The sequence below is a fragment of the Oncorhynchus keta genome, chromosome 23, assembly GCF_023373465.1.
Source record: "Oncorhynchus keta strain PuntledgeMale-10-30-2019 chromosome 23, Oket_V2, whole genome shotgun sequence".
NCBI lineage: Eukaryota > Metazoa > Chordata > Actinopteri > Salmoniformes > Salmonidae > Oncorhynchus > Oncorhynchus keta.
Window position 1 is genome coordinate 23,985,184 of NC_068443.1, and position 21,550 is coordinate 24,006,733.

The 21,550-nt window shown below is 42.9% G+C and overlaps 1 protein-coding gene across 5 annotated transcripts in view; it reads right to left on the bottom strand.

Moving 5' to 3' along the window:
- The window catches only part of LOC118402028 (laminin subunit alpha-3-like), a 112,146-nt gene that overhangs the window by 66,995 nt on the left and 23,601 nt on the right, over window positions 1-21,550 (bottom strand). For all 5 annotated transcript variants that reach the window (XM_035799846.2, XM_052476887.1, XM_052476888.1 and 2 more), the window contains 7 exons: window positions 18,000-18,117; window positions 16,520-16,638; window positions 16,231-16,401; window positions 15,398-15,495; window positions 10,739-10,854; window positions 9,406-9,524; window positions 8,210-8,300 (listed from right to left, as the gene is read on the bottom strand). In XM_035799846.2, coding sequence (XP_035655739.2) covers window positions 8,210-8,300; window positions 9,406-9,524; window positions 10,739-10,854; window positions 15,398-15,495; window positions 16,231-16,401; window positions 16,520-16,638; window positions 18,000-18,117 — 832 coding nt within the window. The remainder of the gene's footprint in view (window positions 1-8,209; window positions 8,301-9,405; window positions 9,525-10,738; window positions 10,855-15,397; window positions 15,496-16,230; window positions 16,402-16,519; window positions 16,639-17,999; window positions 18,118-21,550) is intronic.

A 21,550-nucleotide genomic window follows, 5' to 3' on the forward strand; every position in this document is an offset into this window, starting at 1 on the left:
GCAACCCCACAACATGATGCTGCCACCCCCACGCTTCACGGTTGGGATGGTATTCTTCAGCTTGCAAGCATCCCCCTTTTTCCGCCAAACAACAATGGTCATTATGGTCAAATTTCAATTTTTCTTTCATCAGACCAGAGGACATTTCTCCAAAAAGTACAATCTTTGTCCACATGTGCAGTTGCAAACCATATTCTGGCTTTTTTATGTTATTTTATCTTTATTTAACTTGCAAGTCAGTTAAGAACACATTATTATTTTCAATGAAGGCCTAGGAACAGTGGGTTAACTGCCTGTTCAGGGGCAGAACGACAGATTTGTACCTTGTCAGCTCAGGGATTTGAACTTGCAACCTTCCGGATACTAGTCCAACACTCTAACACTCTAACCACTAGGCTACCCTGCCAATTATTTATGCCGGTTTTGGAGCAGTGGCTTCTTCCTTGCTGAGCGGCCTTTCAGGTTATGTCAATATAGGACTCGTTTTACTGTGGATATAGATACTTTTGTAACTGTTTCCTACAGCATCTTCACAAGGTCCTTTGCTGTTGTTCTGGGATTGATTTGCACTTTTCGCACCAAAGTACGTTCATCTCTAGGAGACAGAACGTGTCTCCTTCCTGAGCGGTATGACGGCTGTGTGGTCCCATGGTGTTTATACTTGCGTACTATTGTTTGTACAGATGAACTTGGTACCTTCAGGCGTTTGGAAATTGCTCCCAAGGATGAACCAGACTTGTGGAGGTCTACAAGGTTTTTTCTGAGGATCTTGGCTGATTTCTTTTTCCCATTTTCTGATGATGTCAAGCAAAGAGGCACTGAGTTTGAAGGTAGGCCTTGAAATACATCCACAGGTACAACTCCAATTGACTCAAATGATGTCAATCAGAAGCTTCTAAAGCCATGACATAATTTTCTGGAATTTTCCAAGCTGTTTAAAGGCACAGTCAACTTAGTGTATGTAAACCTCTGACCCACTGGAATTGTGATACAGTGAATTATAAGTGAAATAATCTGTCTGTAAACAATTGTTGGAAAAATGTCTTGTGTCATGCACCAAGTAGATGTCTTAACCGACTTGCCAAAACTACAGCTTGTTAACAATTAATTTGTGGAGTGGTTGAAAAACAAGTTTTAATGACTAAGTGTATGTAAAATTCCGACTTCAACTGTATATCAGATGGACCGTCATTATGGTTTGGAAGAGGCCGCTGTCTTAGTCAACCAGTGTCAAATTATTGATTGTCAAATTATAAGTGTTTCGCTTGTTCACATAAACATTGTCACGCCCTGACCTTAGAGAGACGTTTTATTTCTCTATTTGGTTAGGTCAGGGTGTGATGTGGGGTGGGCATTATATGTTTTGTTTTCTATGTTTCTTTATTTCTATGTTTTGGCCGGGTATGTTTCTCAATCAGGAACAGCTGTCTATCGTTGTCTCTGATTGGGAATCATACTTAGGTAGCCCTTTATCCCTCCTTCAGTGTGGGTAGTTGACTTGTGTTAGTGGCATTTAGCCCTTGTAAGCTTCATGGTTGTTTATCTGGTTTCTTGTTTTGTTGGCGTCATTCCATAATAAAGGAAAATGTACGCTCACCACGCTGCACTTTGGTCCACTTATTCCTTCCAGGAAGACGGCCGTGACTGTCACGCCCTGACCGTAGATTGCTTTGTATGTTTCTATTTTTAGTTTGGTCAGGGTGTGATGTGGGTATTCTTTCTTTGTCTATGTGTTTGGCTTGGTATGGTTCTCAGTCAGAGGCAGCTGTCTATCATTGTCTCTGATTGAGAGCCATACTTATGTAGCCTGTTTTCCCATTTTGAGTTGTGGGTGATTGTTTTCTGTCTCTGTGTCTGCACCAGACAGAACTGTTTCGTTTTTGTTCGTTCTCTTGTTATTTTTATTTGTTTTTGTTTTAATAAATATTAACATGGACACGTACCACGTTGCATATTAATCTGATCCTTCCTACTCCTCCTCAGAAGAGTAGGAAAATCATTACAGTGACAAACATAGACAAGAGAAATTTGTTTTATAGTTAGTCATAATTCAGCATGCATTCTGTTCTATATAATAATTGCCTTTTTTCTCCATGAAGCCCACACAGGTTCTTCTTACTTGAATGAACAAAAAATATGTATCCTGACAAATACCAAATGACCTTTACTTTAATTCTATTCTCTAATAAGGTCCGTAGGGCTTTTTACAAGAGAGATGGTTTCTGCTGTGCTGGAGCAGCCACATCCTGCTTCTGTCATTTTTCGCACAATATGGGTGGTTTTCTAGGATAATCTATGGCCCTATTCCTACTTTATAGTGAACTAATTCTAACCTTTTTAGATGAACAAAGATACAGTTTAGGCTATAAAAAATATATGTTTAGTTTTATTGTTGAATGTTTTTCAGTTGTTCAAATGGATTACCTGGTAAACCATATCTCCTGATTTCTAGAATAATCTCAAAATGCTGGATTGCTTTAGTAAAGCCTGCTGTAACTCTAGGGATGCATATATCATCATGAGTTAACCCTGTTGACCTCTGTTGTGCTTTCAAGGGATCACAAGCCACGTGTCAACCTGTTACTGTCATTTAATTTACTATTATTAGTTGGGCTACTACAGCTGTATATGGATTACTACAGTAAATGGGTTACCTTACACTCCAGTACCACATTCATTTGCCTGTTGTATGACATGTTCCCTTCATAATTATGATGGATCTGCATTTCAAATGGTCACAGGCTAGTGCTGACAATCTCAAATTGAAGCATCATTGTTTTCCTTGAAATTACAGTATTTGATTGAATATGAGAACATTATACTAAAACGTAAGATTCATATGAATGTCTTCTCATCTGAGGTTTTAGATGCAGCGGAGGGCTAACAAGGTGACTATGGGAACACAGTTTTACTGTAGGACTTGTTACTTCCCTCCAGAATAACCCAGGCCGCTCCCTCTCCCCCTCCCTCCATCCCCCCTTTCATCCCGATGCAACATTTAACAGAGATGGAGAGATGGAGTAGGAAAGACTTGAGGACAGATACTTCAAGTTTAAAATAGGAGAGCTGTTGTCACGCCCTGGCCTTAGTATTTTGTGTTTTCTTTATTATTTTGGTCAGGCCAGGGTGTGACATGGGTATTTATGTGGTGTGTTTTGTCTAGGTTTTTTTTTGTAGGTTATGAGATTGTGGTTTAGTGAAGTAGTCTAGGTAAGTCTATGGTTGCCTAGAGTGGTTCTCAATCAGAGGCAGGTGTTTATCGTTGTCTCTGATTTAGGCAGCCATATTCTTTGAGTGTTTTGTGGGTGATTGTTCCTGTCTCTGTGTTTGTTGCACCAGATAGGGCTGTTTCGGTTTTTCACGTTTATTGTTTTTGTATATTGTTCGTATTTTCATCTTTATTAAAGATGTTTATAAATAACCACGCTGCATTTTGGTCCTCCTATCTTTCACTGGAAGAAAACCGTAACAGCTGTATATGTTCTCTGGGTTCTATAGACTTATAAAAAGGGATGTGGCACATCTTTCATCTACCGACCTAGGAAGATTATGACTTCTGACAGCTACAGTACGCAGTATATATCCATCATAGACAAATATTATGTATTACACAGATCACGAACCACAAGCCCTTATGAAATTCACACATGATGTACCAAATATGCATGAACATCTGCATTGGAATCCACTGTGTTGTTGCCACTTTATGACGTAGGCCTAGGTTATGATCAGAAAAAAATATCATTCTTGGAGTTCCGGTTCAGCATGTGAATGGAGAAGAAGCTCGTGGAAAAGTTATTGGAGTGGTCATCACAAAGCCCTGATCTCAATCCTTTCGAAAATATGTGGGCAGAACTGAAAATGTGTGTGCGAGCAAGGAGGCCTACAAACCTGACTCAGTTACACCAGCTCTGTCAGGAGGAATGGGCCAAAATTCACCCAACTTACTGTGGGAAGCTTGTGGAAGGCTACCCAAAATGTTTTACCCAAGTTAAACAATTTAAAGGTAATGCTAGCAAATACTCATTGAGTGTACGTAAACTTCTGACCCACTGGGAATGTGATGAACGAATAAATAATTCTCTCTACTATTATTCTGACATTTCACATTCTTAAAATAAAGTGGTGATACTAACTGGCTTAAGACAGGGAATTTTTACTAGGACTAAATGTCAGGAATTGTGAAAAACTGAGTTTAAATGTGTTTGACTAAGGTGTATGTAAACTTCCGACTTCAACTGTATATATGTTACTCCGTTTGGTTTCTTCCCCAGTCATCATTGTTCCTGTATCTGTCATGTCGGTACGCTCTTTGTGTTTCTTGTTGTGTTTATTTATGACATGTATTCACTCCCTGAACTTGCTTCCCGACTCTCAGCGTACATCGTTACAGAATGACGACTCAACAAATGGAAACATCAGGGACTGTTTTTTGTTTTGTTTTGGTGTTGGGGGTGATGTCAGGTCCGGGTGTTGGACCCAGTGCTCCCTGGGAGGCCTCAGACGGTTTGTAGGCTCCCATGTCTCGGCGGGTTCGATAGGCTCCCATGCCGAAGCTGGGTGAACAGATTCCTGTGCCTCGGCCAGTTTATCAGGTTCACTCCTCAGCCGGTTCGTCAGGTTTCTGCGCCTCAGCAGAGGCGACCAGTCCGCTCCGGATCCCCAGGATCGTCCCTGGGGTTAGCGTCCTGTGGCTGAAGCTGAACACGCAGGAGAGGGGGTACTGTCACGTATGCTCTCTCTCCGGTGCTCTAGGTCGTCATGCTCCCGCGCCTCAGCCAGTTCGGTAGGTTCCCGGTCCGCTCCTGATGCCCGGGATTATCATCATGGTCGGCGTCCTGCAGCTGGAGCCGCGCGTTGACCTACCTTACCATTTTGTGAATGCCTTTTCAAATATATTTCACGACTGGTGCTACGGAGCCTCTCCGCATAAGGATAGGAAGGTTTTCTGTTTATATGCACCGATGCTGCGCTGTTTCTATTCGCTGGGGAGGGGAGGGGGAGTGACATATTCGGTCCAAATGTATTTATTTATTTTTTTAAATTTCCCTTAGCTTTTTTAATCAGTTTTCTCTTATCTTTGCAAATACTTGGTCTGTTTTCACACCTTTTTCATTTCAATATTTTAGAAGGCTAATCTTATAAAGTTTTTTTATCTTGGAATACTAAGGCAATGAACAATCCTGTCAAGAGGTCTAGGGTCTTCTCTCATTTGAAAAAGCTAAAAGCAGATGTGGTATTTTTTACAAGAGACCCATTTACGCATTAAAGATCACTCAAGGCTGCTAAACTCCAGGTTTAGTCAGGTTTTCCATTCAGACTTTAACTCCAAAGCCAGAGGGGTTGCAATTTTGGTTAGTAAAATAATACATTTCTCTACTACTAATGTTATTTCAGACAGTAATGGGAGATATTTAATCATAACTGGCACCATTTGGCACACATCTGTCTTATTGGTCTATGTATATGCTCCTACTTTTGATGATGTTGAATTTGCCAATGGGTTGCTGAGGAAAATCATTTCTCTGAACACCCATCTTTTGATATTTGTCGGGGATCTGAATTGTGTTATTAGCCCGGCTTTAGACCGCTCCAACCCCAGAACTATGTCTCCCTCTGCTATGTCAAAGTCCTTCTCAGGTTTTATGGTTCAGAATGGGTGTACAGATCCCTGGAGATGTCAGAATCCCCAGGCAAGAGAGTATTCTTTCATTTCACATGTACACCATTATTTTTCTCATATTAAATATTTCTTTATTGATCATAAGTTACTTCCAAATGTCACCTCTTCTGAATATTTACCCATTGTAATTTCTGACTGTGGACCTTTAGCCCTCGACAGACTCTTACTCCTCTCTGGAGATTCAATTCTCTTCTCCTGTCTGATGCAGACTTCTGTAACGTTATCTCCACTTCTACTGGTCATTTTCTTTTTTCAAATCAGACAAGCTCAACCTCTCATTCTCTCTTATTGGAATCACTTAAGGCCTATCTTAGAGGATAAATGATTTCTTATTCTTCTCATTTAAACCAAATTTAGAAAGCTAAACTCACTAAAGAACTCACTAAAGCCTTCCTTGCCTTAGACCATCAGTATGCCCAGACGCCATCCCCAGAGCAATATAAGCAACACTTGAACTTATAATACGACTTCAATCTCGGTTACTACTAAACGGTTACTATTGTATTCATGTGGTACCTACTATGAACATGGCGACAGGGCAAGTAGTCTGCTCGTACACCAGTTAAAACACAGTTTACCCATCTGATTCCCAAAATGAATGATTCCTCTAATAGCTTGATTCCTGACCCAACGGGGATCAATGACAGCTTCAAATCTTTCTATTCCTTTCTATTTCCATCAGATACTGCCAATATGACTACATTTTGGGTGAACTGGAGACTCCCACAGTTGAGGCTGAAACTGCAGATGACCTTGATTCCCCTCGCAGCCTTCAGTCTATCAAGTCAATGCAGAGCAGCAAAGCTCCAGGGCCTGATGGGTTTACAACTGAGTTCTTTAAGAAATTCTATACCAAGTTAGCCCCTTTACTTTTATCTGTGTATAATGAATCACTTGAACGTGGCTCATTGCCACCTACCGTAACACAGGCTTGGTTTACAACTACTGAGCACTGGTTTACATATGCTCGGCAGAATGAGTGACTAATTGGTCGATGTAGTATCGAATGAGGAAAACAGGAATTGTATCTAACATGTCACCATATACAATAACATGTCTTCATATACTATACAATGGGAGTCCAAAGGAGTTCAGTATAAATGATCCCTATTGTCTATGTATGCTATGAGCAGGTAAAACAATATCTATCTAAATCATTCATTTGTTACAGGTTTCAATATCAGCCAACGGAACAGGTTACAGTTTGCAACAGCACAGTGAGTGGCGAATGGGCATTGACCTTAATTGAGTTTGTGGCTTCTTTGCTATTTTCTATGCACTGAGGGCAACCATTTTAATTCCATCACCTCTCAAAGCCCAATCACAACTTGCAGCTATTTATGTGGCGAGGAACAGCAACGACATACTATGCTAGCAATGTACACAAGTGTGGCACTGAATTTAGCAACAATACAAGTGGCTAGTGCTAGTGGTTGGTGCCACTGTGTGTATGTGTGTGCCTGTCAGAAACAACACCAAAGTCTATGGAAGTCTCTGTTCCATTTTGGTCTTACGTATTAGTCATAGGTCAGAAAGCAAGCTACACTAGCTCTTTACTAAACATTAATACCCCAACTATTTTTATATATAGTACCAGTCAAAAGTTTGGACACCTACTCATTCAAGGGTTTTTCTTTTTTTTTTTTTACTATATTTACTACATCGTAGAACAATAGTGAAGACATCAACACTAGGAAATAACACATATGGAATCATGTAGTAACAAAACATACATATTTTATATCTGAGATTCTTCAAAGTAGCCACCCTTTGCCTTGATGACAGCTTTGCACACTCTTGGCATTCTTCATGAGGAATGCTTTTCCAACAGTCTTGAAGGAGTTCCCACATATGCTGAGCACTTGTTGGCTGCTTTTCCTTCACCCTGCGGTCAACTCATCCCAAACCATTTCAATTGGGTTGAGGTCGGGTGATTATGGAAGCCAGGTCATCTGATGCAGCATCATCACTCTCCTTCTTGGTCAAACAGCCCTTACACAGCCTGGAAGTGTGCTGGGTCATTTTCCTGTTGAAAGACAAATGATAGTCCCACTAACCGCAAACCAGATGGGATGGCGTATCGCCGCAGAATGTTGTGGTAGCCATGCTGGTTAAGTGTGCCTTGAATTCTAAATAAAACACCAACAGTGTCACCAGCAAAGCACCCCCACATCATAACACCACCACCTCCATGCTTTATGATGGGAAACACACATGCTGAGATCATCCGTTCACCTACTCAGTTTCATCATAGCGCTTGATGGTTTTTGCGACTGCACTTGAAGAAACGTTCAAAGTTCATGAAACGTTCCGGATTGACTGACGTTGACTGATGTAGAAAATAGTAAAAATAAAGAAAAACCCTTGAATAAGTAGGTGTGTCCAAACTTTTGACTGGTACTGTACTGCAACTAAATGTGATACGTTCACATCATTAGGCACTTAGGAAAAAAGGAAGACACTACGACCATAGAGAAAGGAAAAACTGAGAAATACAGTTTGAAGAGAAGGAAGGGTCTCACTCACGAATACAGCCACTGTGAGACTGTGGAGGCACTCCGTGGGGTCTGTAGAATCCATCAGCACAAAGCTCACAGTTCACCCCCACCGTGTTGTGCTAGTGAGAGGGAAATAGACAGAGATATCAGACAAACGCCACACAACACACTCCTGTCCTGCTTTAGAATGAATAGAGTGAGTGGGTCAGAGGGACACAATGTTTTGGAGGGCAACTAAGGTTCCTCTAAAGCAAGAAGACAAAATGCAAAACTGTTTTCTACAACTATAGATAAATGTTTGTATCAAACACACCTTACAGTTGCTAATCTATCTGTTTGCATTTGGGACCTTATCTTCTTTCACACCGAGTGTGCAGGCAGTGTAGATGGCTTGTTTAAACATGCTTCCTGCAAGGGCATTTTAGTCCCAAATGATAATAGTGCATCTCATAATTGTTTTTGAGAAACTTTACTTTGTCTTGGGAGATTCAGTCAAAATGAGCTGGCTGACATCATGTTTGATTTGGAAGACGTTTGCACAGAGAGGGATTTATCTTCATGCCGTTTGCACAGAGAGGGATTTATCTTCATGCCGTTTGCACAAGGAGTTTAGTACAGAGAATATCCACCGTGTGTACGTTGACTTAAAACTGATCCGTGCTTATTGAAATTTCCATTACAGACCTCCATGCCTGCTCGTAGATCTGGGTCATGTTCATTATGGCACAAAATAGTAAAACGTTTTCCAATGGCACAGAAAATGTTTTTGTTTTTTATTGGATAAATGCTGCTAACAGATCTGAGACCACCTCCTGTTGAACACGGAACGAGAGAGAGCTCGATTTGTTGTTTTAGGCGTAGCAGCTAGCCCAGCTGCTAGCTAACTGCCTATCAAGCTAGCAAGGTTTTCATGAAGGGTTGAACGCAGCCCGGGACACGGTTAGCCATTGTGGCTGGGACCATGAATTGTCCCGGGCTTGTGGCTGTCTAGAACCCTGCTGTTAGTTGTTGTTGTGACCTACTTGTTGTGTGTGTATGTACTGACATGTATGTGTAACTGATAGATGCACACACACACACACACACACACACACACACACACACACACACACACACACACACACACACACACACACACACACACACACACACACACACACACACACACACACACACACACACACACACACAAGAATCTATTCAGACTTAAAACGGGCTTCATACCTGGCAGTTGATGCACACTCCTCCCCCGTTGTAACTGCCGAAGGTGTCTAAACTTTCTGTCCTCTGCTCCACCTCTGGGTCGTAATAACACTCAGTGGCATGTGAATGGCACTGACAGGCTGTGAGAAAAAAAACGAAACAAACACACAAATCAGAGACACACATGAAACAGACACGCACACACAGACAGGTAAGAGTCAGTACTATATTTTATATATTATATCTAGCTACTATCTGTTACTATCCGTTCCAAAAAGTGCAACTATAAAGTCTATCAAGCTCAAAACGATTTGTTTTAATGTCGTATAGAGCGGTTTCTTTTTTTAAACAATCTTTATTAAGAGCTGTAATTTTATTGTGAGGAACTGCAGTTTTATCAGACATTGTTTCTGTATTGTTCTCTGTTATTTGAGGCCTTTTAACAGGACTGTACTTCCTCTAATTTCTCCTGTAAAACCTCCTCCTAAATCTGCCTGGTTAATGTTTATGAATGGTTAGGGTGCATTTGTAATACGAGAGTGTACTGATTGAATTACAGACTTCTCCCTTGCTATCTCTCTTTTGCTCTCTCTTGTTCTGCGGTTGTAGAGTTGCAGGGTCAAGTTTCAGCATCTCCGACTCAGGATCTTGTCAACAGGCCAAGGCAATTTGGAACCAGCTGGCATTGGGACTGACTGGCCGGCTGTATAGAGTACAGCAGTAGTGGCGCTGGGCTAGCTACAGTAGACATACCACATGAGTAACGCCCTCAACAGTTTGCTGAGGACTCTTCCTAGTTCCAACACCATATCAGGGCATTTAGCACTGAAGCTAACGGTAGAAGAGATGGTGGGAGAATCATAAAGATAAGATATTGCTACCATGGAAAGAAAAAAATACATGCATATAAAACTCCTTTGTGACAAAGCAGAGATAGTAAACAACGGTCATACCCACATACCTAGTTAACAATATCGTGGCCTCACAAACCAAACTATGCTGGCTTGGCTATTAGTTCTTTACAAGTTGTACTTTTCAGCACAGTTCCAGTAATTATGTATTGTCGTGGTTGTGCAAGCAGGGCCGTTCAGTACAGCTTGGTTTGGCTTGGTTTGACTCAGTAGTGTGAATAGAGAACAGATACAGCAGAGCGAGGGTGGAGCATGGCACTAACGTTGGGACACAGACAGAACAGTCAGAGAACAAAGAGAAGAGGGTGAGGATGGAGACTGACTAAGAGAGGAGGGTGACAATGGAGGGTGACAGAGAGAGGAGAGTTGAGGGGGATAAAGTGAGGAGGGTAAGGGTGGAGGGTAGCAAAGAGAGGAGAGTGATGGTGGAGGGTGGTACTCACGTTGGCACTCATTGGGACTGTCTGTCGTCGCCACCCGCCATGGCTTCTGGTTGAACCCTGGACAGCAACGGTCACATGACTCACCACAGGTGTTGTGTTTGCACTCGCACTGCAGCCTAAAGACAGGAGGAGAAAAGAAGAGACATTGGGTTTCCTGCATCATTCTTTCACGTATGACTCTCCAAGAACGGCGCCGGAGGGGATGGCTGCTGTTTTACGTGCTCCTAACCAACTGTGCTATTTTGTTCATTTTTTGCATTGATTTTGTACATAATGTTGCTGCTACCATCACTTATGACCAAAAATAACTTCTGGACATCAGCACAGCAATTACTTACCTCGAACTGGACGAAGAAGATTTTTCTTTAACGAGTCTGACACGAAGGATATACTGCTTTCTCTGGAACGGGTCCAAATCCACGTCATTTGCGTGAAGAAAATACAGAGAAAAAGTGGGCGGAGGTCGGCTGCCTTCTGAGAATTCGTAGGAGAGTAAGTAAACCCCCTCTTAGTCAGTCCTATTAGCCAACGTGCAATCATTGGATCACAAAATGGATGAGCTCCGATCAAGGATATCCTACCAACGGGACATTAAAAACTGTAATATCTTATGTTTCACCGAGTCGTGGTTTTACGACAACATGGATAACATACAGCTGGCAGGGTTTTCGGTCCATCGGTAAGACAGAACAGCTGCCTCCGGTAAGGGGTGGCGGTCTGTGTCTATTTGTAAATAACAGCTGGTGCAAAAAATCTAATATTAAGGAATTCTCTAGGTTTTGCTCACCTGAGGTAGATTATCACATGATATGCTGTAGACCACACTATTTACCAAGGGAGTTTTCATCTATATTTTTCGTAGTTGTCTATTTACCACCACAAACCGATGCTGGAATTAAGACGGCACTCAGCGAGCCGTATAGGGTCATAAACAAACAGGAAATTCTCATCCAGAAGCGGCGCTCCTAGTGGCCGGGGACTTTAATGCAGGGAAACTTAAATCTATTTTACCTAATTTCTCCGAACATGTTAACTGTGTCACTCCCTGATCTGTTTCACCTTTCCTTGTGATTGTCTCCACCCCCTCCAGGTGTCGCTGATTTTCCCAAGTGTATTTATCCCTGTGTTTCTTGGCTCTCTGTGCCAGTTCGTCTTGTATGTTTCCAAGTCAACCAGCGGTTTTCCCCGTTCTTTTGCTTTTTGCATTACTCCTTTTTCTAGTCCTCCCAGTTTTGACCCTTGCCTGTTTCTGGACTTTGTAACCCGCCTGCCTGACCATTCTGCCTGCCTTGACCACGAGCCGGTCTGCCACTCTGTACCTCCTGGACTCTGATCTGGTTTTGAAATTTTGCCTGTACACGACCATTCTCTTGCCTACTCTTTTTGTATTCAAAAACATTGTAAGACTCCAACCATCTGTATCTGGGTCTCGCCTTGTGTCATGATAAAATGTGCAACCAGAGGAAGACAAAAAAAACTTGAGACCACCGTTACTCCACACAGAGATGCGTACAATGCTCTCCCTCGCCCTCCATTTGGGAAATCTGACCATAACGCTATCCTCCTGATTCCTGCTTACAAGCTAAAACTAAAGCAGGAAGTACCAGTGACTCACTCATCAAGGAAGTGGTCAGAGGACACAGATGCTAAGCTACAGGACTGTTTTCCTAGGACAGACAGGAAAAAGTTTTGGGATTGGGTTGAAAGTCATGCGTCCTCCGATACACAACCCAACCAAGCCGCACTGCTTCTTAACACAGCGCCGGAAGCCCGGAAGCCAGCCGCACCAATGTGTCGGAGGAAACACCGTGCACCTGGCAACCTTGGTTAGTGCGCACTGCGCCCGGCCCGCCACAGGAGTCGCTGGTGCGCGATGAGACAAGGATTTCCCTACCGGCCAAAACCCTCCCTAACCCGGACGACGCTAGGCCAATTGTGCGTCGCCCCACGGACCTCCCGGTCGCGGTTACAACAGAGCCTGGGCGCGAACCCAGAGTCTCTGGTGGCACAGCTGGCACTGCAGTACAGCACCCTTAACCACTGCGCCACCCGGGAGAGACAAGTGTCATTTTCAACCTGTCCCTGACCGAGTCTGTAATACCAACATGTTTCAAACAGACCACCATAGTCCCTGTGCCCAAGAACACAAAGGTAACCTGCCTGAATGACTTCTGATCCGTAGCACTCATGTCTGCAGCCATGAAGTGCTTTGAAAGGCTGGTCATGGCTCACATCAACACCATTATCCCAGAAACCCTAGACCCACTCCAATTTGCATATCGCCCCAACAGATCCACAGATGATGCAATTTCTATTGCACTCCACACTGTCCTTTCCCACCTTGACAAAAGGAACACCTATGTGAGAATGCTATTCATTGACTACAGCTAAGTGCTCAACACCATAGTGCCCTCAAAGCTCATCACTAACCTAAGGACCCTGGGACTAAACACCTCCATCTGCAACTGGATCCTGGACTTCCTAACGGCCGCCCCCAAGTGGTAAGGGTAGGTAACAACACATCTGCCATGCTGATCCTCAACACAGGGCCCCCTCAGGGGTGAGTACTCAGTCCCCTCCTGTACTGAGCACGACTCTAACACCATCATTAAGTTTGCCAACGACACAACAGTGGTTGGCCTGATCACAGGCAGCTTACAGGGAGGAGGTCAGAGACCTGGCAGTGTGGTGCCAGGATAACAACCTCTCCGTCAATGTGATCAAGACAAAGGAGATGATTGTGGACTACAGAAAAAGGAGGACCGAGCTCGTCCCCATTCTCATCAGCGGGGCTGTAGAGGAGCAGGTTGAGAGCTTCAAGTTCCTTGGTGTCCACATCAACAAACTAACATGGTCCAAACACACCAAGACATTGGTGAAGAGGGCATGACAACGCCTATTCCACCTCAGGAGACTGAAAAGATGTGTCATGGGTCCTCAAATCCTCAAAAAGGTCTACAGCTGCACCATCAAGAGCATCCTAACTGGTTGCATCACTGCCTGGTATGGTAACTGCTCGACCTCCGACCGCAAGGCACGACAGAGAGTAGTGCGTATGGCCCAGTACATCAATGGGGCCAAGCTTCCTGCCATCCAATACCTCTAGACCAGGCGGTGTCAGAGGAAGGCCGAAAACATTGCCAAGGACTCCAGCCACCCTAGTCATTGACTGTCCTCTCTGCTACCACACGGCAAGCGGGACCGGAATGCCAAGTCTAGGTCAAAAAGGCTTCTAAACAGCTTCTACCCCCACTCTTGAACAGTTAATGAAATGGCTACCTGGACTATTTGCATTGTCCCCATCCTACCCCCCATTTTTACGCTGCTGCTGCTATTCTCTGTTTATTATCCTTGCATAGTCACTTTACCTCTACAGTGCCTTGCGAAAGTATTCGGCCCCCTTGAACTTTGCGACCTTTTGCCACATTTCAGGCTTCAAACATAAAGATATAAAACTGTATTTTTTTGTGAAGAATCAACAACAAGTGGGACACAATCATGAAGTGGAACGACATTTATTGGATATTTCAAACTTTTTTAACAAATCAAAAACTGAAAAATTGGGCGTGCAAAATTATTCAGCCCCTTTACTTTCAGTGCAGAAAACTCTCTCCAGAAGTTCAGTGAGGATCTCTGAATGATCCATTGTTGACCTAAATGACTAATGATGGTAAATACAATCCACCTGTGTGTAATACTTTCGCAAGGCACTGTACCTACATGTACATATTACCTCAATTACCTCAACTAACCGGAGCCCCAGCACATTGACTCTGTACATGAACAGAGTTATTGTTAATTTATTGTTGCTCCTTAATTATTTGTTATATTTCTATTTTTCTTAAAACTGCATTGTTGGTTAAGGGCTTGTAAAGTAAGCATTTGACTGTAAGTACCTGTTGTATTCATGTGAAAATAAAATGTAATTTCATTTTGAAGAGAGGATGTCATGTAGCCTACCTGTATGTAATTAATATAGAGCGTCTCTACTCAAAAGCATCTTCATGCAGTGTAAGGTGTAAAACAGTCAAATAACTTCCAAAGTGAGTGAAGCAAATACAATGGATAGATCAGTCGTCACTGTCAAACTACAGTATGATGTCATTAACCCTTATTGTTTTTCATTGCCGATAAAATACATCACCTCTATAACAACATCATCTTGGCCTCTTGCCAACGGTTTACATCACACTTACAATTACTACTAATCAGTATAACCAAAATAACCTGTTGCCTTTTTACAATGGCAATGCCAGGAAACAAACAGATGAGGTCATTTCCTTTCTATCAAACCACCAACAATCTCTTCGATCTCAGACACAGATGCTCTAAACTGCATCAACAACAGTTTTAATCTCATCCCAGAAAACCAACTGACTGAACACAACACATCCCTTCAAACCTGTAAACGATGAATAAACAATGTAGAAAAGAAGAGTTTATCATTCTGGATAACTCAATGGATCCTCTCCTCTTTCTTTTGGGGAAACGTTTGCATACATAATACGCCTATTACAGTGAATGGATGATAGACAGATCATTCAATTGTAAGCATCAACAATAAGAACCTAAGTTAAAAATAAACAATGCTTTAGCTTGTCAAAAACAAGTGCAGAGGCTTGATGTTACAGGTGAAGGTAAGAAAAGGGCTCAACTCACCGATTCGGGTTGCCTTGGTTACGTCCCCCACACACCTGCGCATGGCCGTGACAAACGCAGCGTCCCCCGACACTGATGTCTTTGATGCTGTAGTAATACTGTCAACCACACAGAGAGGGAGCAACACCGTCAGAATATTGTAGCAGAACCAAAACAATCAGCTCTATTTGAAACACTACATATCAACCTCACCTAAACAAACCCAGCCATTGTCTGGCACCGCAGCTGATCTGAGTCACATTGGGTTAACTGGTTTTTAGTCATGGTCTCGGCCACAGACCCTCACTAGCATCATTTAAGATGCATTTATACAGGTTCAGTACCAGTCAAACGTTTGGACACACCAACTCATTCCAGGGTAACCAAAGAAGTAACCAAAGGAGTTAAATAAATCATCCAAACTATTTCATGTCTTCACTATTATTGTACAATGTAGAAAATAATAAAAAATAAAGAAAAACCCTGGAATGAGTAGGTGTGTCCAAACGTTTGACTGGTACACGTACACACACACTCCGGACATTGCTCGTCCTAATATTGATATATTTCTGAATTGCATTATTTTTTAATTGCATTTGTGTATATTGTTGTGAATGGTTAGATATTACTGCACTGTTGGAACTAGGAACACAAGCATTTCGCTACAATTGATTTGATGAGGCAGCAGGTATGCTGCATATAACAGGTTGGTGTGAGACAACGTCATTGTGTTTTGTACTCTGCTGACGGTGCATTTCTTGTTGAGTTGAGCTGTATTGAACTGAACTGAATTGATCTGAACTGTAATGAACTGAATTGGGTGCCTGTGCTGCTGTTGTGTGACTCAGTCTCACCCTGCGTGTGACAGTGGGGTCCCTCTGGGCCTTGGAGATGAGGTGCCCCAACAGAGTGCTGGTCCTGAGGAAGTGCAGGCGGATGTTCGTGGCTTTGGTGAAATCTCTCAGCACTGGAGAATAGCTGAAGTTCTTAGAGCCCGGGCGACCGTTGACCAGGGACACCACAATCTGGGACAACAACACAACATCACTCAGACAACAATATCCCCATCAATCTACAGAAGTAGTAGTCTTTAGGTACATTTCACGGGATTCAGCAATTCCCATTCCCAATTCAGTTTCTCACCTCTCCGTTCTCCAATGGGACAGTTTTAGAGTACTCTGTGGTGCAGATCTGATCGTCATCTCCAACTATGCGTCCATTCGGTTGTTTACCAAACCTCTCAATGCACTCCCTTTCAGAATCTGATATCAAGAACACAAAGAGTGGTCTGTCAAATACACAGGAGGTTGGTGGCCCCTTAATTGGAAGGAGGACGGGCTCATAGTAATGGATGGAACGGAATAAATGGAATGGTATCGAGCTCAAACACAATGTTTCCATGTGTTTTTATACCATTCCATTGACTCCATTCCAGTCATTATTATGAGCTGTCCTCCTCTCAGCAGCCTCCTGTGGTCAAATACCAACATCTCTCTATCAGGGGCCCACATTGACAGGCCTTGGTGGTTATTTGTCTAAAATACTTTCTTCATCAAATTCTTCATCTGCATCTTTTTCCTCTGATCTTATCCATCACTATAAGAAGAAAAAAAGCATGTAGCCTTGTCTGAGTCAGAACGGCCCACAGGGCAGGAGTCTATATCCTGTTTCTGTAGCATGAGGCAGCTTGATGTACAAGTACAACCCCTGGAGAGGACGCTAGTCTATTGCAGGGCCTTGACTGTAACCCTGAATCGAAATTGGAATGTTGAACAGTGAAAAATCGTTGCCATTTTTATGAAGATACATCTACCGAATAACAAGAATCAAGACTATTTAATACATAGAGCCAGGAGTATATAAATCGTCGAGAGAGAGAGAAAATCGTCAAATGAAATTCAAAAGGAGAAATGAGACACAGCTGTTTCTGCTGGGAAGGTGTGTGTGCTCACACACATGCCTCACAGGGACGGGACATGTCTTCACCTTGAGAGCAGGCTGGTGAGTCTGTGTAGGCCAGGGGGTGGTATATAGGAGAGACTAGGCCTACTGACTGGATCATAGATGCATCATAAGTCACTCATAAACCAAGCTTTTTGCACTCATGGTTAAGTATTAGTATTACAGCTCTGTAGAACAGCACGTAATGTGCTTCACAAATCTTTTACGAAGACATTTCGTCACAATATGACATTTTCATATGTGTGGTAATGTTTGCCAGTTCCCTTTAGTCTGCATTCAGCAGCAACACATCTGAATTTCAAGGTATATGAAAAAACATGTACTGGACGATAGGTCATCTTCATGTTCCAATAATGCTGTTTTCAACTGTTTTAAACGTTTTCAAGTTAGGGCGGCAGGTAGCCTAGCCTGGGCCAGTAATCAAAAGGTTACTGGTTTGAATCCCAGAGCCAACTAGGTGATGAATCTGCTGATGTGCCCTTGAGCAAAGTACTTAACCCTAATTGATCCTGTAAGTCTCTCTGGATAAGAGAGTCTGCTAAATGACTCAAACGTAAATGTCAGTCCCGCCCAACCAAGCGCCTTAAAAGGCACAAGCATAATAAACAAATGTGTATACTGTGCACATGGTGTGAATTTGAAAATAAACAGCAACACTTACGAGCAAAGTACTGCCATGGAGCGTATGTTTTCCCATGGTCCAGGGAGCGCTCCAGGACCCACAGGTCAGGCCGCGGGGCGTTGGCAAACTTGATCAGGACGTAGGCCACATGGAAGAGCTGAAAACAAGATTAACACAAAGAGTACAGCAGTGTAGTACAAAGGGCTACAAACAAGTTGTTAATGGATTCTGGCAGTAGAAGTTGTTGGTTCAAAACGCTGTGGTTTCCTGTGCCTTGGTCCACTAACACCAGCTCAGTCTTGGCAGACGGCTCAGCCTCAGACAATACTCCATTTCCTTTCACGTGAAGGCTAGAGCACAATCACTTCAACAACAATAATCTACCCGACCTGTACCTCCTCCGGCTAGCGAAAACCACCACAGCCTAATGCCCTGAAATCTGCTGGCTTAGCCGTTGGGCATTGGGTCAAACGTTGTAATCAAATTCTGTGTCTGCTTTCCTTCCTTTTTAATAACAGTTGACTTGAAACTTGTATTTCTCATATCACAACCATGTGGCCCTCAAGTGCTCATATAGTATGGTACAGTAAAAGACAACCATTGGAAATGATAGAGGCTCAATGAGACCTGTGTTGAGAGTGGATGGAACTGCTGCAGGTGCTTCTGAAACACCCATCCTCCATGCCCTCTGGAGGGAGATTTCTCCTTTCAAAGAACACAGGCTTTACAAGAGCACCGGATGATGATGATTGTTCCCCTGTGTACACTACCCTTTCTCTACGACCCTCACGGCTGTTTCCACACTCAATGTTCCCACACTCAATGTTCCTCTCTCGCCATCATCATCATCAGGGCTCAATAGTGGGTTGCTTCAGTTGCATTACATAGAATTGAAAAGCTGTTTTTTTTCAACAGTCAAAGCCATCTTTGTGGTGGTTACCATGGAGCTTGCACGGCTCGGACCACACAGAAGTGGCAATTGCAGTGTAAACAAACACACCTGACCGCCCCACCCTCACTTTTCTGCTTTTAAGACTGCAAGCTGACATTATTTCCAAAAGATTTAATTATTAGCAGAGATCCTAAAACATGAGAGAGAAACATAAAAGAGCATGAACACATGAGCTTGACATACTGCATGAAAACTGCATCTAACAAAGAACACGATCTTCAAAAAGAATGGCCCTGCTTTAAGACTGGCTGCTTTTGGAAAAGTTGAAAAGGATAAAGGCAGGCCCACACTAGTCGGGGATCCTTTAGAGTCTTCAAAACCCCAGCATGCTTTTGTGATTGGAGTTCAAGTTCTCCGTCTCCCCTGGTCTCTCCTTGCACGAGGAAGAGCTGTGCTAATAGTGATATCAAAGCAAAGCAAACTCTTGGCCGAGGACTCTGAGACTTGTCATCCAGGCTCCACAATTAACTTGGAAGGATTGCATCACCCCACCTTGAGAAATGACCAGTAGTTAATTTGGCTTTGATTGATCTGAGGATGGTTCAGGGGGTCAGATAGTATGTTGAGCCTGGCCTTGTCTTGCCAAGTCAACACACAAAAACCATTACAGAACACTCCAAGCAGCTGGTCAAAACCTCTGCTTTCAACAAGTAGCCTAGATAAGTGTGCAAAGATCTAAGTTTAGAAGCCAAATGAATGAGTGGAAGTCTTAAAGACAATGATTTGTGAGCAATCTTATAGCTCTTGTTTTAACCCCATTGGTAAACAGCCTGTTCTGACCTCTATTGCTCATGGGAGTGTCTCAAAGCTAATCAGAGAACACTTCCACCCACCATTCTACAGGATGCACAAGGAACAAAAAAATATCATCTGAGATTCAAGAGTACACAAACAAAACATAGGCTGCATATTGTCAGACCTAAAAACAGACACAAGGCAAAGTCTTGGCTGAGAGCTGAGAGGTTGCTATCAATAGACTGGGTTTGTTGAAGAGGAAGGAGCAGGAAGATGTTCGTTCACACGCGTTGGGATGCGATGATGGTGGGACTGGGATGGGGGGGGGGGGTGGCCAGAGACGTGCCGACTGGCATGTGGGCCTGTTTCAGATTCCTGCCATGCCGTCACATTTCTCCCCCCTCTCCCCCCATGTCACCATGCCAGGGCATGCCACTGCTTTCAGGAACCTGTCCCTGACAAGTGGCACACAACAGCGACAATCTTCTAGGACAGAGGAACGCAGCTCACACATAAAACAGAGACCAAACAGCTACATTTGTGAGATTAAAAAATATCCACCACAAACGGATTCTCTAGTAACTACCTATGAAATATCCCTAAAGTCCAACAAAAATCAAAAAATGTGGTAATCAAAAATAAAAAAGTGAACTCTCTCTTTGTACAGGTATAAAACATGGATTACTTCATAGAATAAAAGCAAATCCTGTCTGTGGATTGGCATCAGGGTTGGGCTCAATTCAGAATTTTGGAATTGAATCACGGAATCAGTAGGCTATTAAACAAACATATATCTCTAATAGAAATAAGACCGATCCTGCTTCGGTTTGAATGTTTGTTAATGTTAATAGCCTACTGATAGCCTACGGAATCAGTAGGCTATTAAACAAACGTTCAAACAGAAGCAGGATCGGTCTTATTTCTGTAGCAACATGGTCTAGGAAAAGGCATCAATTCAACAGCACACTGATGTGTTTCAGAACCGCGGACAGCGACCGCTATCCAACGTGGGAGAAACGCATGTTATAAAATAATATGATTTTTTATTAGTGTTGCACCATTGTTCTTACGTAATATAACCCTATACAACTTCAGTAGCACATGTCTTAGTGATGGACTGGGCCATCCCCATGACCTCCACAATGGATTAGTCCACTAAGACTGGCATGAATCAGACCGGTGTCTTAGTGATGGACTGGGCCATCCCCATGACCTCCACAATGGATTAGTCCTAAGACTGGCATGAGACTGTCTTAGTGATGGACTGGGCCATCCCCATGACCTCCACAATGGATTAGTCCACTAAGACTGGCATGAATCAGACCGGTGTCTTAGTGATGGACTGGGCCATCCCCATGACCTCCACAATGGATTAGTCCACTAAGACTGGCATGAATCAGACCGGTGTCTTAGTGATGGACTGGGCCATCCCAATGACCTCCACAATGGATTAGTCCACTAAGACTGGCATGAATCAGACCGGTGTCTCGTACTAAAGAAATCTCGGTCGACCAACAGCCTATCAACCAAACAATCAAACAGTCAACTAATGAGGTATAAAGAAGTCAAGTCTGACCGTTGTTTTCTTTTATCATCTACTCACGTTCGCATATGCCAATTCATGGACTGTCTATAAACGGGTTGCATCCGGTTTTGACAGACCAACATCGCATTCGTGTCATCACGTCATCCAAAAACATGGCAGACATTGGGTGAATATCAAATGAGTGATGAAGAAAGAAAAACTGCCTCAGCAACAATTATTTGAATTATTATGTATTTTTGGTACACAAAGATTACAACTAAAGTGTTTTATTAGGAATTTTCTAATCTGACTTCTCTATGTGATCATCTATGGAAATAGTCTTTCTGAGCCAGGCATCACTTAAACTGCAATACCGAA